The sequence below is a fragment of the Thermobia domestica genome, chromosome 3 (assembly GCF_964235325.1).
Source record: "Thermobia domestica chromosome 3, izTheDome1.hap1.1, whole genome shotgun sequence".
NCBI classification, from domain to species: Eukaryota; Metazoa; Arthropoda; class Insecta; order Zygentoma; family Lepismatidae; genus Thermobia; species Thermobia domestica.
Genome location: NC_137456.1, coordinates 270797881 through 270823139, shown reverse-complemented (window position 1 = coordinate 270823139; position 25259 = coordinate 270797881). Strand labels below are relative to the sequence as shown.

At 32.6% G+C, this 25259-nt stretch overlaps 1 protein-coding gene across 1 annotated transcript in view; it reads left to right on the top strand.

The window, feature by feature from the left end:
• LOC145681655 (uncharacterized) overlaps positions 1–25259 on the top strand; it is a 360834-nt gene that overhangs the window by 22520 nt on the left and 313055 nt on the right. The window contains exon 3 of the mRNA XM_081753279.1: positions 22283–22367. Coding sequence (XP_081609405.1) covers positions 22283–22367 — 85 coding nt within the window. The remainder of the gene's footprint in view (positions 1–22282; positions 22368–25259) is intronic.

The following is a 25259-nucleotide window of genomic DNA, read 5'->3' as shown; positions in this document are numbered from 1 at the left end:
TTGTTTTCGTAATATGGAAGGAAAATATGTTTAGGTTTATATATATACGAAAACCTTGAATACGAGACTATTAATTATATCTGATTGGATGTTTGCGAATATAAAATTCTGTTATTGTAATTATTCTCGGAGAGGGAATAAAATTCTGTTATATCAATTTTTGGTCTAATTTCGATTCTCTAACCTATGTTTCTGAGTTCTTGCAATTTTTTAACTCAAATATTTGTTTATATTTAATTTTCATTTCTCCTTAAGCTATATAACAGTTTTTTTTATTTGATCAGTAATGAGAAATATGCAAAATTTTGAAATGAATGAAAGCTGTTATTGCGTTTTCAACTGTTTGATATGTATTATTTTGCAGTTTTTCGGTTATTTTGCAGTCCTTCATTAATGATACTAATTATTGCATTTTTGGAGTAGTAGTTAGAATTTTGAATCTCCAAAAAAGGAAGGACCGTGATCTTCTGAGACTAGCTTTTTTCATTCTACTTTTCTCTGATTGGCGTACAACCTTTCTTTTTGTAAGGCATCTAGGGTTAAGTAAATGTTGTTAGAGTTTCGAGCGTTATTTGAGTGTAGTGAAGTATAAGTTATGTTGAAAGACTAATTTTTAAATTTTTATTCGGGGATATAATTGTAATGAAATAATGTATTGTAGTTAATTGTGTAATGATTATGAAATGTAGCTCCTTTCTTCGTTGATTGAATAAGTTATGTAGCGACGCGTCAGTTGTAAAGAATAGCCGATGAATGGCAAATATGAAACTATTATGATTAAATGAGTACTCGTAGTAAAAGTTTGTAACGGAGCTGAGACTGAAAACGAATCCCCGTGGCTTTCTCTCTCGTCATTGCGTTCGATTTAAAAGTCTTAATTTTGTGAATACCCTAGATAAGGAAATGTTACTGTAATCATAACATCATTGATGTCATTATAAATTCAGTACGTCAATGGCAATCAGATGCCAATATTAAAAAAAAATCAATACGATATTAAGATATGTATATGATGATCATGTGTACATGGTTCTTAATGTGTTCCTGGAGTTCCTTCATTGGCCGTCTCAAATTTGAAAAGAAACTTTTCTTTCTCTCAATGTGTTCAGAAGTATTTAACTTACCTGAGAATTGGACATCGACATTTACAAAATTGATTATTTCTCTTCTTCTTTTGGAATCATCTATAACTTTGGAAAGTTCTAATCCATTTTAATTAAATACAATTTTGAAAATTTATTAGAAGCATTAACCTATTCGTTAGTTTCGGTTGAATTGTTGGATGAAGTGTTAGTGACAGTTGATACAGTATAAAGTTTTGGAATTGGATTTTCGAGGTTGGTACTGGAAATTGGGAATAAAAGTATTATGTGTTGTTTTCTCTATTGGAAGATACCATGGAATTTGGTTACATTTTGGATATTTAATAAACTTTCCGCTTACAATATTTAAAAATTAATGTAGAATTATTTGGCTTCCTGTGAAATTCTTTAACAGAATCTCAGCGATTGACATATTTATCAATTCTTTTAACAGCCCCAGCACCTATAACTACTATTATAATATGGATCTAGGTACTGTAAGTTTACTGCAAATAATATATTTTATTTAAAAAATATTTAACGTGTGATTTTCGGCTAGATATAAGTGAAATGCTTTTTTCTCGAATAATTAGTTTATTCTATAAGGGCTCGGGTCTTGTTAAGACAGGGTATGCACTACTTGGAAAATGGCTTTGTATGGTCATAGTAATGAAAATAGGATTGGAAATTTAAATATTTTTTACACTTTTTCATAAATCTTTATTTAACAATATTCAGTTATTTTTTGCTTATCTACTTAGTCATTCTCGTTTGGAATTAAGGTTCCCTCTAGTATGACTATATATTTCCACTTCCTAAATTCTCAAAAATAAATAAAATCATTTTTTAGAAATCAATTAAATTATTATTATTATTATTATTATTATTATTATTATTATTATTATTATTATTATTATTAGTAGTAGTAGTAGTAGTAGTATTGTAGCGAGACAGCTAAGTTATATTTTTTTATTGTTTTCAAGAACCAACCAAATAAAAGCTATTTCATCTCAGTAGTATTCCTTTACTGAAATTTATTGTCGTAAAAACTAATGTGAAAATCGTAAAATCAGGTTAAGGTTTGAATTCACGTTTGATGAGATTATTATGTTAGTCAGATGATTTAACCTTACTGTATATGAAACATCCGTAGAGTGATGGCACCTGGTGGTGCTTTTGTAACTAGATACCCGATTTTTTGTAACCATTTTTAGTAACTTTTTCTAGTCTGTTAGACCTCTTTTTCAATACCAAAAAGAGTATGAGGTCTGTTCGCTAATTTTTATGACCACTTTTTACAACTCGTATTTTAACATAGCAGACCAGCTACTAACATCTTTAACATAGCAGAAATTCCTTAAGACTACGAACATATACCAGACGGTGAGTAAAACCCAAACAACTTGTAAACGGTGAAACGTATTGAGGGAGTGTTTCCAGACTTAGCAATAAGTCATCAAGTACTACATGTCCCAAAAATACTGACAATCGAGGTCAGAGGTCAAATATTTAAGCCTTAATAACTCTTAAACGGAGCTACGTATTGATGTGTTTCCATATTTATTAATGGGTTATCAAATACTACATGTACCGAAAGTACTGACCAGCGAAGTAAAAAGTCAAATGTTTAAACCCAAACAGCTTGTAAACGAAGCCCCATATTGAGGTGCTGTTTCCTCACTTAACAATAGCTCATTAAGTACTATATGACGCGAAAGTACTGACCATCAAGTTCGAAGGTCATATATTTAAACCTGAGTAACTTTTAAACGGAGCTACATCTTGAGATGTTGTTTCCACATTTACTAAAGATTGTCAAATGCTACATGTAGTGATGTGAGGCGGAAAATTTTCCATTTCGTCACGATGTAGAAACAAGTGGGAAAAACTTTTCAAAAACCGGACAATTTTGGATATTATGTATAAAGGTGTTAGGTGCAAAATTTTTCACTATATTTAATTGCACATATAGCTACAAAATTGAATTTTTTAGAAAAAAGTTAGCAACACATTATAATTTTCCAATTAGCTTTCGGGAACCGGAAAATTTTCTACTATTTCAAGTAGGAAGTAAAATTTTACAGTGTTCCTCTCTCTCTTCCTCTGCGAGCTCCTTCGTTGCTAAGCAGTTAGCATACGCGCCTTTGGCGTGGAAAATGTAACGACCCTTTCCCCCTAGTCACGCCACACGAATCCAAATCGAGAGTCTCTACTAGAAGAAAAAAAATTCAACAATCGATTTAAACTCGAGTAGCAAACCCGAAAGAAGAGTCTTGACCGAACAGACACATAAACCCAAAGCAGCTTTATCAGACTAGACGGATTGAAATTCCTTGTGAATATGTTAATGGCAAACACAAATAAATAGGATATGCAAATAATCATAAATAATTGAACCACCAGATTTCAAATTTTCAATAACAAAATTTTATTTCAAAGCGTTGGTTGTGCATATATACTAATACGTTAGATTAATATAAATGCTCAAAGCAGCAATGACAACAATAATAATAATAATAAAATGTATATAGATAAATATTTCGCGTAGTAATACGTAAGAGATCCAATTCAAAATTTATAATAATTTAATTCAAATATATTAACTGTTAATGTAATCGTAATATCCAACAACAATCTCAATATTTCAATTTGAATTCAAATTCGCTAGAGTATAAAATAAAGTCCGAAGGTATTTTATCAAATATTAATAAAAATTTTAATAATAATAATATAAATCTGAAATTAATCAGTCTCGACAATCAACTTTCAATTCATATACACTATTCAAAGAATTTTTATCGTAATCAGTAAGCAAAATTCAATGTTTACTAGTAAATATTAGTTTCATTAACTTTTGTCACCGACTGTACAAAATTGAGAATGAAGCTCAATAATTCAATGAATCTTCGATCTATTCGGCTAAGAAAGTAATATCACAAATTATCCTTTTAAAATTCTTTAGAATAAAATACCTATTCGAATTATAACACTCTTTACTAAAGTTGTACCTAGTCCTATTTTATTGACTGTGACTGTACCAACTTAAAAATAATTTTTGATAATAACGTAATATATGTTAATTCCACAATTTCTAATCTTAAATATGCAAAAAATATCGCACAATGAACCTTTAGTATTCAATACTTAACAAAAACCCAAATTCTTTACTCTTAACGGCTCGATATAGAATCTCAATGGAAATCATTCATCAAGAATGAATGCAACAAGAACGTATTAACGATTCAAAATTACGCTGTAAGGTTATAAACATATCCACAAGGAAATAATCTCGATCCTCTTAATATTCTCTGGAATTATTCGGATCTATACTCCCGGATTATCATCCCAATAATTTCGAAATTACAATCTGGGGAGGATCTAACTAGATTAAGAAACAGATCCCTACAGTGGCAATTTAATACAAATGATAATAGCGTCCTAACCAAAGCGGAAACGACCTTAACCACCACCAATCTGGACTTGTTCACAAAGTGACCCATATACTACTTAAATCAAAAATTCACTCACCCAATTTTTCCGTCTTCTTATTACCTTGTCTTGTTGTGTTACAGTAATGGGATTGGCTTCGTTGTCTGACTGAGATGTAACTCGAAGCGAATAAATATATTGGTCAAACGGCACTTTTGTCTAGAACCCTTTTTTTACTCTCGCCAAATTCAAACTAAACTTAGTTTCAGCGTGCAAACAGTTACTTGCAAAAGCAGTTGAGCTTAATAAGAGTAAAGCTTCCTGCATTACAAAATCGGAGCAAGTAACTATTGTTTCTCAGTTCTTTTCCTTCCTTTTCACAGATTATCGTCCCACCAAAATATGCAGAGTTCGTCCTTTGGGGCAAAAATGCTCCACAAAGTAACCACACAATTAAGGTTATAGTAATCAAAAGATTACCCTGGCTATTTGAACAAACTCGGAACATATAGGCCTAAACGGGCACAAGTTGACCTCCTTTTGGTCCCCCGTTCAATTCCTGCCTCGGCTCCAATACTCCTATTATCTTTCTGCTTAAAATAAGAAAGAAGAATAACAGAAATACTAGCTTCTGAGAAACTGTGATTATACTCATATAACTAAGCACTTTTTTCCACACCTTTCACTCTTTTGCCGTAATGCCCAATACATTCATTGCCCCAGTTCAACTTCATAGCTAAACTTTGACACAAACAACGACACCACGCAATGACTTGTACACATTTCGTTCCGCAACCGTTTCCACACATACAACCGTGAGTTAACAATCCATGCTGGCTGACAAACTACAGCTACGAATTCACGTTCCATCCTGTCCGAAGAAACTACGAGAATTCACGATCCGTCTCGGCTGAAGAATCACAAGAGAGTATGCGGGCGGAAGGCAACCACATACCACGAAGCTAAAAACCATCACGTGACGCGCTAGCAAATTTGAATGATTTCCATATTAACTCTATTTTTCGCGCACTCCTACTCTTTCCTTTATACTTTTTTTTTTAAAAAAAAGAAACTAACAGAAAAGATACAAAGAATAAATATATGACAGTTAAATTTAGCTTGATTTAAACAACACTATAATATATTGTATTTATATTTCCTTATTTTCAGTTTCTTTTTACTCTCTCTTGCTTCTCGTTAGTCGTAATCATCATGGGACGAGTCCATTGAGTCACGAGCCGGGGGGTGTCCTCAAGGCGACTAGTTACAAAAACCTGGTTTCGATTCCCAGCGTGAGCTCATGTAGTTCGGATTCCACGTTAATCAGTTGGTCCCGTCTTATATAGTCTCGCTGCTGAAAGGGACGTTAAACTCAAAACCTACTAATTAAACTTCTCTCTCTCTCTCTCTCTTTCTCTCTCTCTGTGTGTGTATGCAAAGTGCAGAGAACATACATCGAGTTTGTAGAGTACAAATATCCTATTCTATTATTTAAAATTTTAATTTATTAAAAGTCATGAATATTTTCCGATTCATAAAAACATACTCCATTTATTCCTACATCGTCGTTTAGTCGTAAAATTTATTGGTAATAAATATTGTCTTAAAAAGTTTCAAGGAGTGAATATTTAACGAGTCTTCATTTCAAAAATGTTTGAAAAAGTCAATGCGTTCTTTCCTCAGAATCCACCTTTGATCTTACAATATTAGATTTCGTCAGTTTAATACGCATAAGACTGTTTTCTCATAGCTTTACTACTTTTATAGGTTTATGTACTGTAACATTTATAAATAAGTAGATATAACATAAAGTGCCTACTGTAAATTTTTGACTACCCAAAATTTGAGTTTAAGTAACTCATGTAAGCAAATACTGACCATATTCTGGAAATAAACATTTATTTATTTATATATTCATTCAGAAGAGAAACTGATATACAACAAATGAGGAAGCTGAGTTGTGTAGTTGTTCTTCCAATAAAATAATAAAAGAAACATAAAAAGCTGCACTATTACCGCTGCGTTCTAAAAGCAACAAGTAAAATCATTGTAACTTACCAAGTAAAAAATATTTCTTATATATATATATAAAGCGGCGTATCCAAGATATCATCAACGGAGGGGCCAAACGATAGTTTGCCGCTTTATGCAATGTAAGACACGATTGACATCCATTTTATCCAGCATATACCTGATTGTCAAAGGGGTCTATAGACCATATAGTTCCCATTGGATCCGCCATTGTATATATATAATTGTTCTATCGAATCGTCATTATTCGTAATACATTTTATACATAATGATGGTAGTATTACAATACAAATATCTGCTCTAAGATGTTGATTATACGAAATTCCAATATTGAAATTAAGATTTACGAGTGTTGAACACAATAAAATCATTTTCTTATTTTTTGTTACAAAAATAATCTTCATAACGAACTTTTATTTAGTTATTTCATTACATAGGCTGGCCTACATGTGAAGAAATAATGGAATATTTTGTTTCTGAAATTGAAAAATTCACAAAGGTTTTTTTTAAATTTCCTGCTATATTTTAAATATTGGAATTGGATATTAGTTCTCTACGAACTCGATGTATGTTTCCTGCACCTATCGCACACACACACACACCCACACACACACACACACACACACACACAGAGAGAGAGAGAGAGAGAGAGAGAGAGAGAGAGACTATATTTTTACTTCCCAACTTGAAATATTAGAAAATTTTCTGGTTTCGGAAAGCTAATTGGAAAATGATTATTTGTTCCTGTCTAGCTTTCCTCTGCAGGAATTGAATTTTATAGCTGAATGTGCAGTTAAAGATAGTGCAAAAATTTTCCACTTAACATCACTATACTTAATATCCAAAATTGTCCGGATTATGAAAAGTTTTTTCACTTATTTCTAGATCGTGATGAAAATTTTCCGATCCATGATAATTCCTTTCACTTCTTTCTGCAAAGCAATAAAACTTTCCGATTCACAAAAAGTTGCTTTATTTTTGCTTCAAAATGATAAAAATTTTTCGAATCATAAAAATTATTTCAATTTTTCCATACAACACAAAATGTTTCGATTCAGGAAAAATTGTTTCACTTGATCATACAATGTATTCAAAATTGTATGAGCCATGAAAATTTTCAGATTCTTTAAACGATCTTTTACTTTTTAACATTTCTATATATTGCAGTCAATTTTATGAATACTGACGAAGTGTTACTTGATTACTGATACTTGTTGAGAAGGGAAAATTTTCCGGAAAAATAAATATTAAAATTTTCCACCTCACATCACAGCTAAACAACGACGTAGGAATAAATGGTGTGTGTTTTTATGAATCGGAAAATTTTCCGTTTCAAAAGTTTCTGGAAAATATTATCACTGTACAGAACAGACAAGTTTTCGATTCATGAAAAATTGTTCCACTTGTTCTTACATAGTACTGAAAATTGTCAGAGACATGAAAATTTTAAGATTGTTTAAACGATCTTTCACTTTTTAACATTTCTATACATGAATTCAATCAATTTTATGAATACTGAAGAGTTGTTACTTGAGCACTGATATTTAAGAGCGGAAAATTTTCCGAAAACATACAGAAGAAAATTTTCCACCTCACATCATTGCTAAACAATGATGTAGAAATAAGTGGAGTATGTTTCAATGAATCGGAAAATTTTCGATCAAAAGTCAAAAGTCGGATATTTAAACCCGAATAACTCGTAAACGGAGCAACATATTGAGGTGCTTCTTCAACATTTAGTAATAGGTCATAAACTGCTACATGCAACAAAAGTACTTACAATCGAGGTCGAAGGTCAAATATTTTAACCAGAATAACTCGTAAAAAAAGCAACATATTGAGGTGCTGTTTCGACATTTAGTAATAGGTCAGCAACTACTACATGTTCCGAAATTACTTACCATTGAGGTCAAAGGTCAAATATTTAAAAGTGAATAACTCGTAAACGGAGCGACGAATAAATAGGTAACATTCAGTTTTGTACCAAGCAGAAAAAAGCTAAGAAAGGTAAGTTTGATTGGGTTATTTACTTTCGCATTAACGAGAAAAAAGGAATGAAAGACCAGCTTATGTGGTTTAGTGTTTTATACCTTTTGTGCTTTTCAAATAAACAAAAAATAAATTTATACCAAGCAGAAAAAGCAAAGATATGCCATGTTAACTAGCAGAGAATTTTATATTATCCTTTATTATTCAAATAAACTCAGGATGATTTGGATGGTCTATTTATTTTCGAACCAACAAGAAATGCCATTCTAACAAGCTCAGAATTTCTATACATTTTGACGCTATTCAAACAAACGAAGTAATACATTTGAGTTTCTTTTATACTTTTTCCCAGAGAGAAAAAAGCGATGAAGAAATATTTTAACTAGCTGAGAATTTATGAACCATTTGTACTACTCCAATAAACGAAACAAGATTTTTGGGTGTTCCATTTTTATACCACTTTGTACTGTTTAAACGAAGGAATAAATTTACACCAACCAGGAAAAAGTGAACAATGAATAAATTTGAGTGTCCTATTTGGGTTTGTACCAGGAATAAACAAATATGAAGAATGAATAAATTTCGTTGTTTTCTTTAGTTTTGTATTAATGAGAAAAAAACAAGAAAGGCCACGTTTAAGTAGTTTAGTATTTTATATCTTTTGGTGCTATTCAAATAAACGATGGAATAAATTTATACTAAAACTGACAAAGCAAAAAAGGTCCATTTTAACTAACTCAGCATTTTATTTTTTGTCTTTTAAAGGAATGAAGGAATAAATTAGTACCAACCACAAAAAGCAAAAAAAGTCGATTTTAACTAGTTCAAGGAAATGCTATTTTAACTGGCTCAGATTTTTTGTAGTATTCACATAAACGAAGGAATAAATTTGAGCAGGCTATTTAATTTTGTAACAACCAGAGAAACCGAAGGAAAATTTTAACTAACTGGGTATTTTAAACCATTTAGTACTTTTTAAATAAGCAAAGAATCAATTTATACTAACCAGAAAAAGCGAAAAAGGCCCATTTTAACTAAGAATTGATTTACTTTTGTATTGCTCAAATAAACGAAGGAAACAAATTGAGTGGAGTATTTAGTTTTGCAACAACCGGAAAAACCCCAAGAACTGTCTTTTTAATTAGCTGAGTATTTTATACCTTTTGTACTATATACACGAAATAAGGAGTCAATTTGTACCAAGAAAATGTGGAGAAATGCTATTCGAACTAGCTCAGCATGTCTTACCTTTTTCTACTACTCAAACAAACAAAGCAATAAATTTGAGTTGTAAATATACTTTGACAAATGAGAAAAAAGCGAAGAAGGAATATCTTAGCAAATTGAGTATTTTAGATTATTTTGTACTATTTAAATAAAGGAATAAATTTGCACTATTCAGGATAAGGGGAAAAGACCCACTTTTAACTAGCACAGAATTTTGTACTATTGAAATAAACAAAGGAATACATTTGACTATCTATGAATAATAATTGTAATTTTGACTATCTATGAATATTATATCATTTTGTACTGTTTAAATAAACAAAGGAATAAATTAGTACTAACCGGAAAAAAGCAAAATTGTACCAAATTTAATTTTGTAAGAACTAGGAAAAATGTATTATTTTTAAAAAGTGAAGAAGGATCCATGTTAACTAGCTTACTCTCTTATACCATTTGGTACTATTTAAATAAATAAAGAAATAAATTAGTACTAACCGGAAAAAGCAAAGAACGCCCATTTTAACTAGTTCAGAATGTATGTATCTTTTGTACCTCTCCAGTAAACGAACGAGTAGATATGGGTGTTCTTCTTTTGTACCAACGGGAAAAGCGGAGAAGGACCATTTTAGCTAGTCGAGTATTTTAAATCATCTTGTACTATTTAAATAAAGTAATAAATTTCTACTCACCAGAAAAAACGAAAAAAGACCGTTTTAAGTAGCTCCGAATGTATGTATCTTTTGCACTACTCAAATAAACGAAAGAATAGATATGGGTGTTCTACTTTTTGTACGAACGAGTAAAAACGAGGAAGATCCATTTTAGCTAGCTGAGTATTTAAAATCATATTGTACTATTTAAATAAATAAAGGGTTAAATTTATGTGACCTATTCAATTTTGTACCAATGAGAAATGCCATTTTGAATCAGCTGAGAATGTATGTACCTTTTGCATTACTCACATACAGGAGCGAATAAATCTGGGTGACCTACTCAGTTACGTACCATCGAAAAATGCCAATTTAACTAGCTCAGAATATCTCTGACATTTTGTACTATTCAAATAAACGAAGAAATAAATTTAGGTGTATACTACTTTTTATGCGTATGACAAATGCCCTTTGAACTAGCTCAGAATATTTGTAACTTTCTCTGCCATTCAAGTAAACGAAGAAAAAGATGTGAATGGGGTATTTAGAACCAGAAAAAAGAGAAGAATGAATAAAATTTGGGTGGACTATGTCCTTTTTTACTATTTAAATAAACGAAGGTATAAATTTGAGTGGTCTATTCAATTTTGTAACAAGCAGAAAAAAGGAAGAAGGTTCATTTTAACTAGCTCAGCATCTTGTACCATTTAAATAAACAGGATAATTTGGGTGGTCTATTTAGTTTTGAGACAACAAGAAATGCCATTTTAGCTAGCTCAGAATTTCGGTGCGTTTTTGTACTGATTCAAACAAACGAAGGAATAAATTTGTACTAAACAGAAAAGACGAAAAAGGAACATTTTAATTAACTGAGAATTTTATAACTTTTGTAGTATTAAAACAAACGAAGGGATAATTTTAAGTCACCTATTTTTTGTGTCAACCAGAAAGAGGACAATTTTAACTAAGTAAGGATTTTATATCTTTCTGCGGTACTCAAATAAACGAAGGCATTAACGTAAGTAGAATAGTTAGTTGCGGTGCTAGATTTTATACTATTTTGTATATTTTTGTGTCACACAGACAGAGGGACATTTTAAAGTTTTCTTACAGACCAATTTTTGTACAAGAAGAGCCATATTACCTTGTGCATTTTTGATATACTATTCAAATCTTTTGTAAAAACAGAAAAAATATTCCGTTTAAATAATCAACACATTGTTGGTAATACTTCATTTGTGTTTAAACTCTAGAGCCATAGACAAGTATTCGTTTATTTCAATAGTCCACTCAAATTTATACCTTCGTTTATTTGAATAGTAAAAAAGGACCTGGTCCACCCAAATTTCATTCATTCATCCCTCGTTTGTGGTTCTAAATACTCCATCCATATTTATTTCTTCGTTTAGTTGAATGGCACAAAGAGGTAGAGATATTTTGAGCTAGTTCAAAGGGCATTTGTCGTAGGTATAAAAAAGTAGTACACCTAAATTAATTCCTTCGTTTAATTGAGTAGTACAAAATAGCACAGAAATTCTAGCTAATTAAAATGGCGTTTCTCGTTGGTATAATCGAATAGGTCACTCAAATTTATTCGTTCGTTTATGTTAGTAATGCAAACGGTACATAAATTCTGACCTAGTTAAGAATGGCATTTCTCGTTGGTAGAGAATTGAATAGGTCAGACTGTTGTAACCCTTTGTTTATTTAAGTAGTACAAAACCATTTAAAATACTCAGCTAGCCAAAATGGTCTTTCTTCGTTTTTCCTCGTTGTTACAAAAAGTAGAACACCCATATCCATTCTTTCGTTTAGTTGAATAGTACATTAGATACTTAAATTCAAGGCTAGTTAAAATGGCCTCGTTTTCGCTTTTTGTTATTACTGGAAATTTATTCGTTTGTTTATTTAAATAGTACAAGATGATTTAAAATACTAAGCTAGCTAAAATGGCCCTTCGTGTTTTCTCGTTGGTACAAAAGAACACCCATATTCGTCCTCTCGTTTATTTGGGTAGTACAAAAAAATACATAAACTCTGAACTAATTAAAATCGAACCTTTTTGTTTTTTCTGGTTAGTACTAATTTATTACTTTCTTTATTTAAATAGTACAAAATGGTATAAAATTATAAGCTAGTTAAAAACGGGCCTTTTCCGCCTTTGCTAGTTAGTACAAATTTATTCCTATTCTTATTTAAATAGTGCAAAATAGTGTTAAATACTCAGCTTGCTAAAATATTCCTTCTTTGCTTTCTTCTCGTTTGCCAAATTATATAACCTACTCAAATGTATTACTTTGAGTACAAAAGGTATAAAATTTTAAGGTAGTTAAAACGGCCATTCTTGTGTTTTTTCTGGTTGCTACAAAACTTAGTACTCCACTCAAATTTATTCCTTCGTTTATTTGAGCAGTACAAAAGGTCCATCAATTCTGAGCTAGTTAAAATGGGCCTTTTTCCAGTTTGTACAAGTTTACTCTTTTGCTTATTTAAAAAGTTCATAATGGTTTAAGATACTTAGTTATTTAAAATGGCTCTTTCTAGTTGTTACAAAATTAAATAGCCCATTCAAATTTATTACTTCATTTATGTCAATAGCAGAAAAAGCTACAGAAATTCTAAGCTAGTTAAAATGGCATTTGCTCGGTTTTTCTTGTGTTTTAGTAAAAAAAGTTACATGAATTCTTAACTAGTTTAATTGGGCCTTTTTTGCTTTTGTTGGTTAGTACTAATTTATTCCTTCATTTGTTTAATTAACACAAAATGCATAAAATGCTGACGTATTAAGAATGGACGTTTTTTTGCTTTGTCAGGTTTAGTATACATTTATTCCTTCGTTTATTTGATTAGCACGAAAAGGTATAAAACACTAAAGTGCTTAAAGTAGTCTTTTTGTCTTTTTCTCTCGTTAATCCAAAATTAAAAATATCATCGAAATTTAATCATTGTTCGTATTTTTCTCCTTGGTACAAATTCATTTAGGACACTAAATAGGAATTTATTCATTGTCTACTTTCTCCTGGTTGGTGTAATTTGTTTAAATAGTACAAAGTGGTATAAAAACAGAGCACCTAAATATCTGTTTTCATTAGTGGAGTAGTACAAAATGTACGTACAGTCTCAGCTAGGTAAAATATTTCTTCGACGCTATTTTTCTCGTTGGTACAAAAGTATATATGACACTTAAATGTACTCCTTCGTTTATTTGAATAGCATGAAATGGTGTAGAAATTCCAAGCTAGTTGAAATTACATTTCTGGTTCGTTCAAAACTAAACAGATCATTCAAATTTTCCTTAGTTTTTTAGGATAGTACAGGATGATATAAAATTGTCTGCTGGTTAAAATGGCATATCTTGGCTTTTTCTGCTTGGTATAAATCTACTTTTTCGTTTATTTGAATAGCACAAAATGGTATAAAACACTAAACCACATAAGCTGGTCTTTGTTCCCTTTTTTCTCGTTAATACAAAAGTAAATAAGGCACTCAAAATTATTGCTTCTGGTTTTTCATCTGCTTCGTATTAAATTGAATACGTCACACAAATTTATCCATCGGTCCGTTTAAGAGTTATTTACGTTTAAACATTTGATCTTTGTCCTCTATGGTAAGTACTTTTGCAAAGTGTAGTAGTTGCTGACATTACTAAAAGTGGAAACAGCACCTCAATATGTTTCTCCGTTTGCGAGTCATTCGGGTTTAAATATTTGACCTTGACTTCGATGGTCAGTACTTTTGGGGCATGTAGTACTTGATGACCTATTGCTAAATCTGGAAACATTCCATCAATACGTCTCACGGTTTAAAAGTTATTCGTGTTAAATATTTGACGTTTGACCTAGATGGTCAGAACTTTAGCGGCATATAGTATTTTATGACCTATTACTAAATGTGGAAACGGCACTTCAGTATGTTCCCCTTTCGCGAGTCATACCGGCTTAAATTTTTGACCTTTGACCTCGATGGTCAGTACTTTTTGACATATAGTACTTGGTGACCTATTTCTAAATTTGGAAACAATCGCTTAATACGTCCCACCGGTTAGAAGTTATTTGGGTTTAAATATATGACCCTTGACCGCGATGGTTATTACCTTTGCGATATGTAGCACCTGATGACTTATTGCTAAACCTGGAAACGCTCCCTCAATCCGTCTGACCGTTTACATGTTATTCACGTTTAAATATTTGACTTTTGATCTCAATGGTCACTACTTTTGCGACATGTAGTATTTTATGACCTGTTACTAAATGTGAAAACATCCCTTAGTATGTGTCTCCGTTTAAATGTTATTCTTTTTTAAATACTTGACCTTTGACCTTGATGGTGAGTACTTTTGACACATGTGGTAGTTGATGACCTATTACTAAATGTGGAAACAGCACCTCAATACGATGCTCTGTTTAGAGGTATTTGAGTTTAAATATTTGACCTTTGACCACCGTGGTCAGTACATTTGCGACATGTAGTACTAGATGAATGCTTGTTTAATTTCTGCTATGTTGATAAAGAGTAACGAATATACTCCTGCTATTCCTTCATATTCTCTAGGGGTTTGTAATCTGTGCGATGTTAAAAATTAGCCATAATCTTTTACCAACTGTGCTATGTTAAAAATCCTTTTAGCGTTTCTTCTGTAATCTCCGTTGTATTACATAGGGGTTGTTAAAAGGGAACGTGTAAACCTCTGTTATGTTTGTAGTGCTTGCTATGTTACACAGGAGTGCTCCTTCGTAATTTTTTGCTATGTTAAAATAGGGGTTGAAAAAAGAGAACGAGTACACCACATGTTAAAGAATTGTTAATGCTTTACTGCTCGAATTTTTTTGTGCATTGGAAAAACATATATTCAAGGTATTTCCTGTTGAAATTATGCCACGTCGTAGATCCTCGGTTTTGCTTTACCGCGTGTAAGTAGAGGTACCAACTTATGAGATTGACCCGAAGGAAAGGTGTAATGTTTACATGGGGAAACTACTTGATTTAAAATTAGATTTATGATTATAAAAAGTTAGTGATTCCAAATGTTATCAACGGGCTGGAAAGAGTAAAAAGGTTCGTCGTAGCCTTTCTTCTTTAGGGTTTCCGAAATGTGTCCGTAGTCTTATATTACATAGGCGTTGGAAACTGTGTTAATAGTCTTTTATTAACTCTATTATGTTTACTGTATTAAGTAATTTCTGCTGTTAAGGCTGGGGTTAGAAAACGTGTTCGTATTCTTATTTAATTTCTGCTATTTTAAAATGGGTTTAGAAAAATAAGTCAAACTCTGTTAGCTCTTCTACGTGTTCGTAGTCTTATGTTACATAAGGGTTGAAAAATGTCTGCTATATATTCGTAGTCTTACGTAATTACTGATATGTTCAAAATGGTAGTAGCCTGTCTGCTATGTGAAAAAGGGGTCATAAACGACTACAAAAGATACTAAATCTGGTTACAAAAAATGGGGTATCTTGTTACAAAAATGCCACCAGGTGCCGCCGCTCTACTAACACCTTTAAATCAAATAAATCATTTTATAGTATTTCGTTAATACAAAATTGCGTATTTTTGTAAGCATCAAAATTGTTTTTTGGTAATTATTAGTTCGTTGCAGAAAATAAAAGAAATGAATGAGTGATCTTAGTCAGTATTCTTTGGAAGCAGTATATGTATATATGATCACTTTTTTCATATTTTGTTAAAATCAATTTATTACACAGTTGGTTTGATATTCATACGATCATTTTTTTTACCAGAAACTTCTTTTTGGAAATTTGTTAGTCTTGTTTTGTCATTATGAAATATTGACTGATTATATTTCAATATTCTGTAAAATACAAATTTTACACTGATTACCTTTGATTATTACAAATTTATATGAAGATAATGATCGAATAATACGTTTATATAAAACTGAATACAACGGAACCCGAGAAGTAAGAGTGAACTGCAGAATTGTTCAAATCGTGAGAATTTAAGGAAGAAACTTTCGGTCTCCTTACTTTGTTCTGGAAAACACAAACCATTATGTGGTCCTTATCTTTGTAGCTGGATGCAATTTGAATACGATGTTACGTTGTATATTGATAATATACCTAGGATACGAGTTTTTTTAATAATATACAACTTAATTTACCTGCAACATGTTGCAAGAAAAACCGCTACGGTACAAAAATAATTTACTTATCATATATTATACCTAAGGAATTGCATTTTTGTATTTATAAGCGATTACGAAAAGCATATATTTATTAAATCATTACCAGAAAAGGATATTTATGAATAGCTAATAAGCAACCTGCGTCTTGAACTAAAGGAAATGCTGCCGTATATTTTATGAATGGCCTCACAATTTACGGTTCTCACATTTCATCTTAATACCAAGATTCTAGAGTAATTGCCTCAGTAACTGGAAGTGTTGCTGTATTCGACATTTTTTTACTTCTTTCGTCGTCATAAGATTACAATATCTGATAGGACTGATTGCTCGTACTAGTCGTCTGCTTTTTTGTGATTTAACATTCATTCTTCACTGCAATATTTATTAGAAACATTGAATTATTCCTAAGGAATCTAGAGTTTGGTGAAGAATAAGAATGATCTGATTTTGTTAATATTGAGTAAGAGTCAGTATTGATATAAGTTGTTTTTCTGTCTGATAAATATTAAGTGCATGAGAGTAAACCCATATCAACTGAAGTTGCCATGAAATAGTAGCACTCGTTTTCAATAAGATGTAATTACATCTTTAGGTTTATAGTGAAACTATGTACATGGTACGGTTTCGAGTGGTCGCGGTGCCTCAGTATAGACAGTTCATTTCTCGTGAGTGGGGTCCTTGATTCGATCATAGGTTGCGGAAGTAGTCTTTGTGGTGAAAAAACACCATGTACAAGTTTCCCTGGGTTTCTCAAGTTTCCGGCCACTCTTCATTTTACGATTTTTTACAGTTCCGTTATCCTCGGGGCATGATGTGACACGTAAACTAATATATATACTTAGGAATGTACTGTTAATATCCAGTAATTAGCACTCATGGCGTGATTGCCAAATTCTACTGTGTTCATTTGGAGATGCATTTGGTAGAACCTTCTGCAGAATGAAATTTAAGCATTATTAAGTACAATATACTTTCTGATCATTTGAATTACCTTTCCGCTTTACATATTATGAGCATTCTGATTTCATTATTTAATGTTTGTCAACAATAAAAATTGCAATCTGCACTATGCAGTTCAAGATCTACAACTATGTTGAGTTTAGACAAAATCTAATTCTATGTTTGCGTTTTAGTTATATTTCCTTGTTTCAAACTAAAGTCAAAACTCAATATTTGATGATAAATAATTCGAAAACCAAAAGACCTCATATCTCACATGGATACTAAGCTACGGTTGGATGAATTCCATATTTCGGGCTCTAATGACATTTGTTGATTTCATTGACTGCGAACCTAATGTTGATGGTCAATAGCTTGGGAAACAAGAACTTACATAATAATATTTTATTACTAACGAGGGAAGGACGTAATGTCGTTTAGAGATAATTTCACCATACTTGATGTAGATGTAGGTAATTGGAATACTAAAGATCGTGTGGAACCATTCGTTTCGCAGGTGTTTGGAATAAGAAATAATGGACTATACAATTCTGAAGCATTATGGATTATCAAGCAGATATTAGTGTGACAGAGCCTAGCTCGTTCTTGCAACCAATGCAAACGAAGTTATATAAAGTAGTATGAAACAGAAAAGACGAGCTGAAAGGAAAATTCTCCAGTGTCCGCCCTCAGTCCCACCAGACGAATGACGGGATACTAAATGTATCTACTGCCCGTCCTTGCCGTTACCAGTTGAGTAAGCATTAATCTATAATTATTTCTAATTAGCTTAACGAAATGATATTATCACTAATTAGAATAATGAAATGATATTTTAAAAAATAAAGAATATATATGCAGAAATCAATCATGAGTTTAAAGAAGTTTTGCAGGGAAAAGATCGAAATGAAGTTACTCTGTTTCTTCACAACATTAAAAATCCATTAGTACGCAAGTATGAAATGTTCGAACCCAACAATATTAACTGATTTCATATGTACGGGTGTTTCATATCTACGACGTGGCGCCCACCAGAATTAAAAAATTGTATAGTTGAATTGAATTTAAATATATATTCCGGGATGTTTAAAATAGAAACGATTGTGGACGGCCATAGCAAGCTAACAGTTTGAATGCATAAAAGACTGTTCATTAACACAGCTATGTTAATATAAACGATAAGGTAAATATTTGAATTTTGTCTTATTACCACTAGAAAGCAGCAAATAATATTGGACAGAAACAGCCTCTTAACAATTGCATTCAAGAGAACAAATATAAATCACGCAAATTTCACAATCTTTGCGCTTTAATAATGTGAACACATAATGAGTATGAACATTTCCTTCTGTTGCCTAACACACATGAGATAGAACGTCTTCGCTGTCTGAATGCATGGCATGTTCTAAAGTTATCTTCCAAGTTGGTTTCAACAAGATGAGAAAACACCACAGATAGTCTTAATATAACGTACTGTGAGTTATATACTGTTTTTCACACAATTAACTGAGGCATAAATAATAACTGTTAACAATTAACAGTTGTTAACTGAGGCATAAAAATATAACAGCCACACATGTAACCAAGAATTATACTGAAAAATAAATAGGCTAAAGGAAACCAACACGCGATCTGCTTCAAACAGATGAAACTGTTTATATATGTATATATATTCCAGTTCCTCTTTCTAGAGATAAGGTGGGTAATGGCAAGGGTATTAGATGATTTAGTATCCCAGTATTCGCATGGTGGAACTGCGGTCGGACAATGGCACTTCTTCTGTTCAGCTCATTTCTTCTGTTTTCACTGTACTTTATGTAACCTCTTCTGCATTGGTCTCAACAGCGATCAATGGCTTCGTCATATCAATATATGATTGACAGATCATACCGGTACTTCTCCTGAACTGTAGAGCACATTATTTCTGATTCCGAACATCTGCGGAACGAATAATCCCACACGTTATTTTCTATTCCCACTAATCGCTCCTATGCCAAATTTGTGTGTAAAAGTCAACCAAATTGTACCAAGTTAAGTAAATTTTAGATAAGTTACATCAATCACATTTTATTCAAAACCAAACTTACATAGCGAATAACACTGGAGCCCAAAAGACTCAACAAAATAATATATTACTCACTTACACATCATGAGGTCTGTCACCCAGTCAATTTTCGTCAACATCGGTTGAGTTAAATAGAACGTGTTTTAGTGAAATTTCTTGAATTCGCTCAGTTTAAACCCAAATTTGATAATCAACAATTCGAGAACCATCTGTTCATACACGGTAATATTTACGATGTGCACTAACTACATCAAGATCTTCCGACGTACAAATTATGGTCAAAATCAGACGATTTCTGTTGATAGTATGCATTACAAAACACTCAGTCGTGAACACCAAATTTAACTTTAATGGCTAATAACTCGGTAATAAAAGACTTTCACACCATAATATTAAACATGGTTTTTAAGGATATCAAATTCCAGCACACTGGCAAGTTTGATCAAAATTGTACGAGTTTCATATTTCATGTTTTCTGTTGATTTCACTAAGTCCAAAGTTAAGTTTCGTGGGCAATTATTTCGTAAACCAAAGTTCTGTATATCACAGTATATGGTGCTCAGCTTTCGCTTTTACCGCTCGTCAAAGTCTATGACTGTATAAACTTTGGTCAATATCTGATGAGTTTAATATAACGCATTTTAAATACATTTCTTGATGTTACTAAGTTTAAAACCATATTTTTGAACACTAATTTTAGTTCCAAACGCCCACACTTCATAATATTACAACGATGGATACTAAATACGTTAAAGTCTATAACTGTAGTAATTTTCAATATGATCAGATTATTTTCATCGATATTGTGCGTTATAAAGTATCTTTTCGTTAACTCCAAACCTAACTTTAATGGCTAATAGCCCAGGAATTAAAGGTGCGCTCATTATAATATTGCATATTTTTAGTATACTCGTAGAGATCTACCAACATGCCAAGTTTGGTAAAAACTTTCTGACTTCTACCTTTAACGATTTAATGAAATTTCTTGGTTTCACTAGAACCTCTTCGTGCTTAAGCGGTTAGCGTACGCGCCTTTCGGGTGAGAAACCCGGGTTCCGTTCCCGGAAGGAACCTAGGTGGTTCGGCTCTATGTTAATCAGTAGGTCCACGTCTCATATAGCCTTGCTGCTCAAAGGGACGATAAAACTCAAAATGAACTTAACATTCTCGATTTCACTGAGTTCAAACCTAACTCTGTGGCTAATAACTCGGGAACCAAAATCTCTGTTCATAATAATATTTTCTACTAAGCTTCCATAATGCCAAGCTCTTCAATATTTACAATCATACCAAGTTTGTTCAAAGTCGTTTGAGTTTAATTAAATACTTCGTAGTGAAATTTCATGATGGCCCTAAGTTAAAACCAAAATTTAATTTACAATAACTTTGGAATCGAAATTCCACACACCATAATATATAACGTGTCTGTTAAACACATCGCTATCCTCAAACACACAAATGTTGGTTGTGATTAGGCCAGTTTCGTCTATAGTAAGCATTAAACCTTCTTTTTTCAAAGAATCCAAACTGAACGTTGCACGATGGCTCAGTGGTAGAACGCTGCTCTCTTGTGCCGGGGATCTATGTCCAAGTAAGTTTATGGAGAACAACATCGTGTCTATGGTTTTCTCGACGTATTAATCTTTCCTCCTACATTACAATTACACTAATTCCGAAAATTTAAAGAAAAACTAAAATTCTAGTAATGGGAAATTATCGAAGAAAGAAAAGAGAAAGGCAATCGGAAAACTAAAACGAAGATTATTTTGGAAAACGAAAAGTGAAATCACCTTCTAAAAAATCTTTTTGAGAAACGAATGCTTTTCCGAAAGCTGGAAACGAAAGAAACTTCGGAAAATGAAAAAAATCGAAAAACGAAAAGCGTAAAATGAAATTTCCGAAAATCGAAAAATTGTTTTTTCAGTAAAGGCCTTCACTAAATTTGGATCATAAAATGTTTTATGCACATTTGTATATAAAACTTTAAAAGTGAAAGTGCGCTACAACTGCGTTGAAACGGGTTTGATTTACCTACATATAAACGTCTAGGTGAGAATAATATTTTGTTTAGATGCGAATGAACACGGAATATTATTGTCAATGATAATTTTGTCATTATAATTTAAACGAATGAACTACATTTCCTGTGTGTAGGTGGAAATTTAAAAAATCAAGAGCTAAGTTTGGTGTACGTAAAAAGAACGCTGTCCATGTGAGATTAATTTAAGAGAAATTGTAATGAATGCAATGTTTGTACAACACTCAAATGACTTAAAGTTAGAATGTTACTGGAACTGCAACGAAAAGATGTTATTGTTTATTTGGTGCAAGCGAAACTCGAGTAATTCCTTATGAACACCTCCATACGGTGCTGACAGTTCATATAATTGAACATGATCTATTTTGTTGACGAATCTATTAGACATGTTCGAATATGAACTAATAAGTGAAAAAGGGAGCATTTTTTTGGGTTTAGGGCGAAAAATACCTAAATACGGTTTGAATACTTATTTTGCATTTGAACCTGTAAGAAATTTCATTTTGAACGAATATCTCTTCTCCTTCTTGGAGTTCAATTTTATTGAAGATAAATGTGTTGAAAATTAATACAGAAAAATCATGTAATAGATTCCCATAACCGATGATTTAGGAAATCTGAATATTTGTTACGTTTCCAGTGCGTATTTTACATTACATATAAATTGATATATTTTTAATTACTTTGCAGATTATTGGGTCAACTGTGATAGGAGTACTGTATTTGCCGTTTAAAGCAGTTGATTCCTGGCCTGATAAAACTGAATTTAAAACAGGTAAGTACTATCTAATGTACAATTTGAGACTGCTTATCGACATAATGTTTCCAATACAATCGATTCTGGTCATGAAATTATCATTGATATTCTCACAAAATCATTTTTTTGAGATCACACGAATACCACTAACGTTTGGTACAATGTTAAGATAAATTTGCTCATTACTAAGCCTCAGTCTCTGTAAATTTTAGTATGACTATACAGTAAACTCAACAGAAGAACTACAATTTAGAGGTTGAATGCACTCATATGCAATTGGAATGCAACCTAGGCAGTAAAGTACACTGATCATACAGATTTTGACCCACGTGAAATTAGATACTATACGTTAAGATGACGTAAGATATGAAATGAGAAAATGTCTATCAAGTAAGGACTAAAAGTTAAAGTTTACAAATACTAAAATAGTGGAGCGATTTGCTGTAAATTTTAATGCAAGGTATGTTCTTGTTTATAATTTCAATAATGTAACTTGAGCTCCGAAACCTCAAGGAGAGTTCGTATATTTTGCTAAGGGATGTTACCGGTTTTGAACAAGTATATGAAGAATATTGAGAACCAAATAGTATAGGCAAATTAGAATTGGAGACGGAAAAAATATTACAATGCAAATTTTGATTTTAACACATTCTATGGACTCCCCTGATACTCCAGAGAAAAATCTCAAGAATCCCACGTGGGAAATCACCTGAAATGACGTCATCAATATGGCGGCCACGCAACTCGACCTCTTATGCTTATGCGGTAATGCCTCATCAAAGAACTGAGATACAAAGTTCGTTCGGGGGCCAAATTAAAGGTAAAGCATTTTAAGTGATTTCAGGTAATATTGTTCCTACGTGCTGGCACCATTTTTAGGTATTAGGATTATTATCTTAAAAATTAATTTTCTCCGTTTAATTTTATTTGTTTGAAAGTAGATTACTATGAAACTCTCAGATATACGGAAAATCATCTCGAAATAAGCGTTATATAGTGGAGTCTCACCTTTCGGAATATACCAATATTATTTCTGCATCTTAACAATTTAGCGAACTACTCGATTTTCTGTAGCGCAAATATTGAATTTCCAGCACTTAGATTACACTAAACATGTGAGAACATTTTTATAATGGAAGGCAGAAAAATATTTGGAAAACAAACATTTTATACCACTGAGATTGCTGAAAGAATCACCAAAATAGCACATCAGAAATCAATATGGCAGCCATGTGAATAAATTCATTTATGCTTATACGAAATATCTCATCACAGAACTGAGATATGAAGGTCGTTCTGGTGCCAAGTTAAACGTAAATGTTTCAAATTATTTCAGGTAAAATCGGTTTTATATGTTACCGTCATTTAAAATATGCCGGGAATTATCTTAAAGGTTCATTTACTCCGTTTCATTTTATTTGTTTCAAATCTGATTATGAATCTACCAGATTCATACATACGAAATAATTTTAGTATTTAAAAGTAACATTGATATCGCTAGTTTAGTTGATCTTGTAATGGAAAAAATCTGTATTTTACATTACGATATTATCAAACAAAATTAATATTAAAAATAGTGAGTATTAAAGACTTTTCTGTCGTAAAATAACACTTATTTAAAATTTTGTTTAACAACATAACACATTTATTTAAACCAAATTTAGAAACCATTTACTGCATTACAAGTTACGTAATCTAGCTCTCTACAATTGCCGTTTAACTGTTTCATTCATTAATGTTTCCGAATCGTTTATAAGGTATTTTTGAAGTTTCTTCAAGATATTCGCAAATATAATTGTCTTCTCATGAATTAATTACTACTTTATTTGTGCATGATTCTCCTGCACATTCTCCACATGTTGATGTGCAGTGGAGTCCTCCTTTTCGGCACTTTCAGTTTCTGGAACTTTAGGTTCGAGTGGTCTACTCTATCCACGTTTACGTGCTCGCGTGGAAAAAGAGCCCGCGCCCGTTGTGCTTATTTGTTGGCCGTTCTGCCAGGCTCCACCAAACAAGGTATCCTGCCCGAAATGCCTAGATCTGATTCTTAGTTCTGGTGCATTTGGTACACTGTCAAGATCTGTCCCCCGATCTTGAAACCTTGGTGTGTAACCACTATTCTCGAAGGGAGTGATATAGCTCACTGTGCGACAGAAGTTCTGCATACCAATTACCTACTGGTAAAAGAGAAATGCTAGCAAGTCAGTCCTTCCATGCTCTGCAGGCATGATACCAATGCTTTTCCGAGAAGCTCATCTCCGGCCATGGTATGACCACAGCCTGGCAGAGTCCAACCCTATTCAGGAGCCGCTGGCAATGCTCCAAGGGGCTTGTTTATTCCCGGCCCTGTCTACCTGTAACGCAACTGGCAACTTCATTCGTCTGTAGATGTATAACGCACGTCGAGATACTTCCATATCTCTTCCCAAATGCCACGTGTTAAGTCACCATTTCAGTTTGGTGCCAGCCCATATCCTACAAAGTTCTTTCCGTTTCACTGGGATCAGAAACCGTTATCGAGATAGGCACTTTTCCGCAGACGCCTTTCAATCTACCTGCAGGCAGGAATCTGACACTCCCGTGCCGGTAGGATCGTGCAAGCAATACGAGGCTTCCTCTAATTATGGAAGAGGTACACTGTACATTACCAGAGCTAGTGACTGACGTAGACCGTCTGTTCAACACAGACATTATCATTTAGAAGCCGTGTTCCCCTAGTAGGTTCGCCCATGCAATACAAGACTACTTATCTTTTACTGTCTAGGTACCACGTACACGTCATAGAAAAATTATACTGAACCCAATTGTACGCGTTGGTCACCATTGGGAGGGACCACTACACCCTCCGTCGGCAGGGTCGTTCAAGCAATACGGAACTTCATCTAATTACATTAGAGCTACAGGGTACAT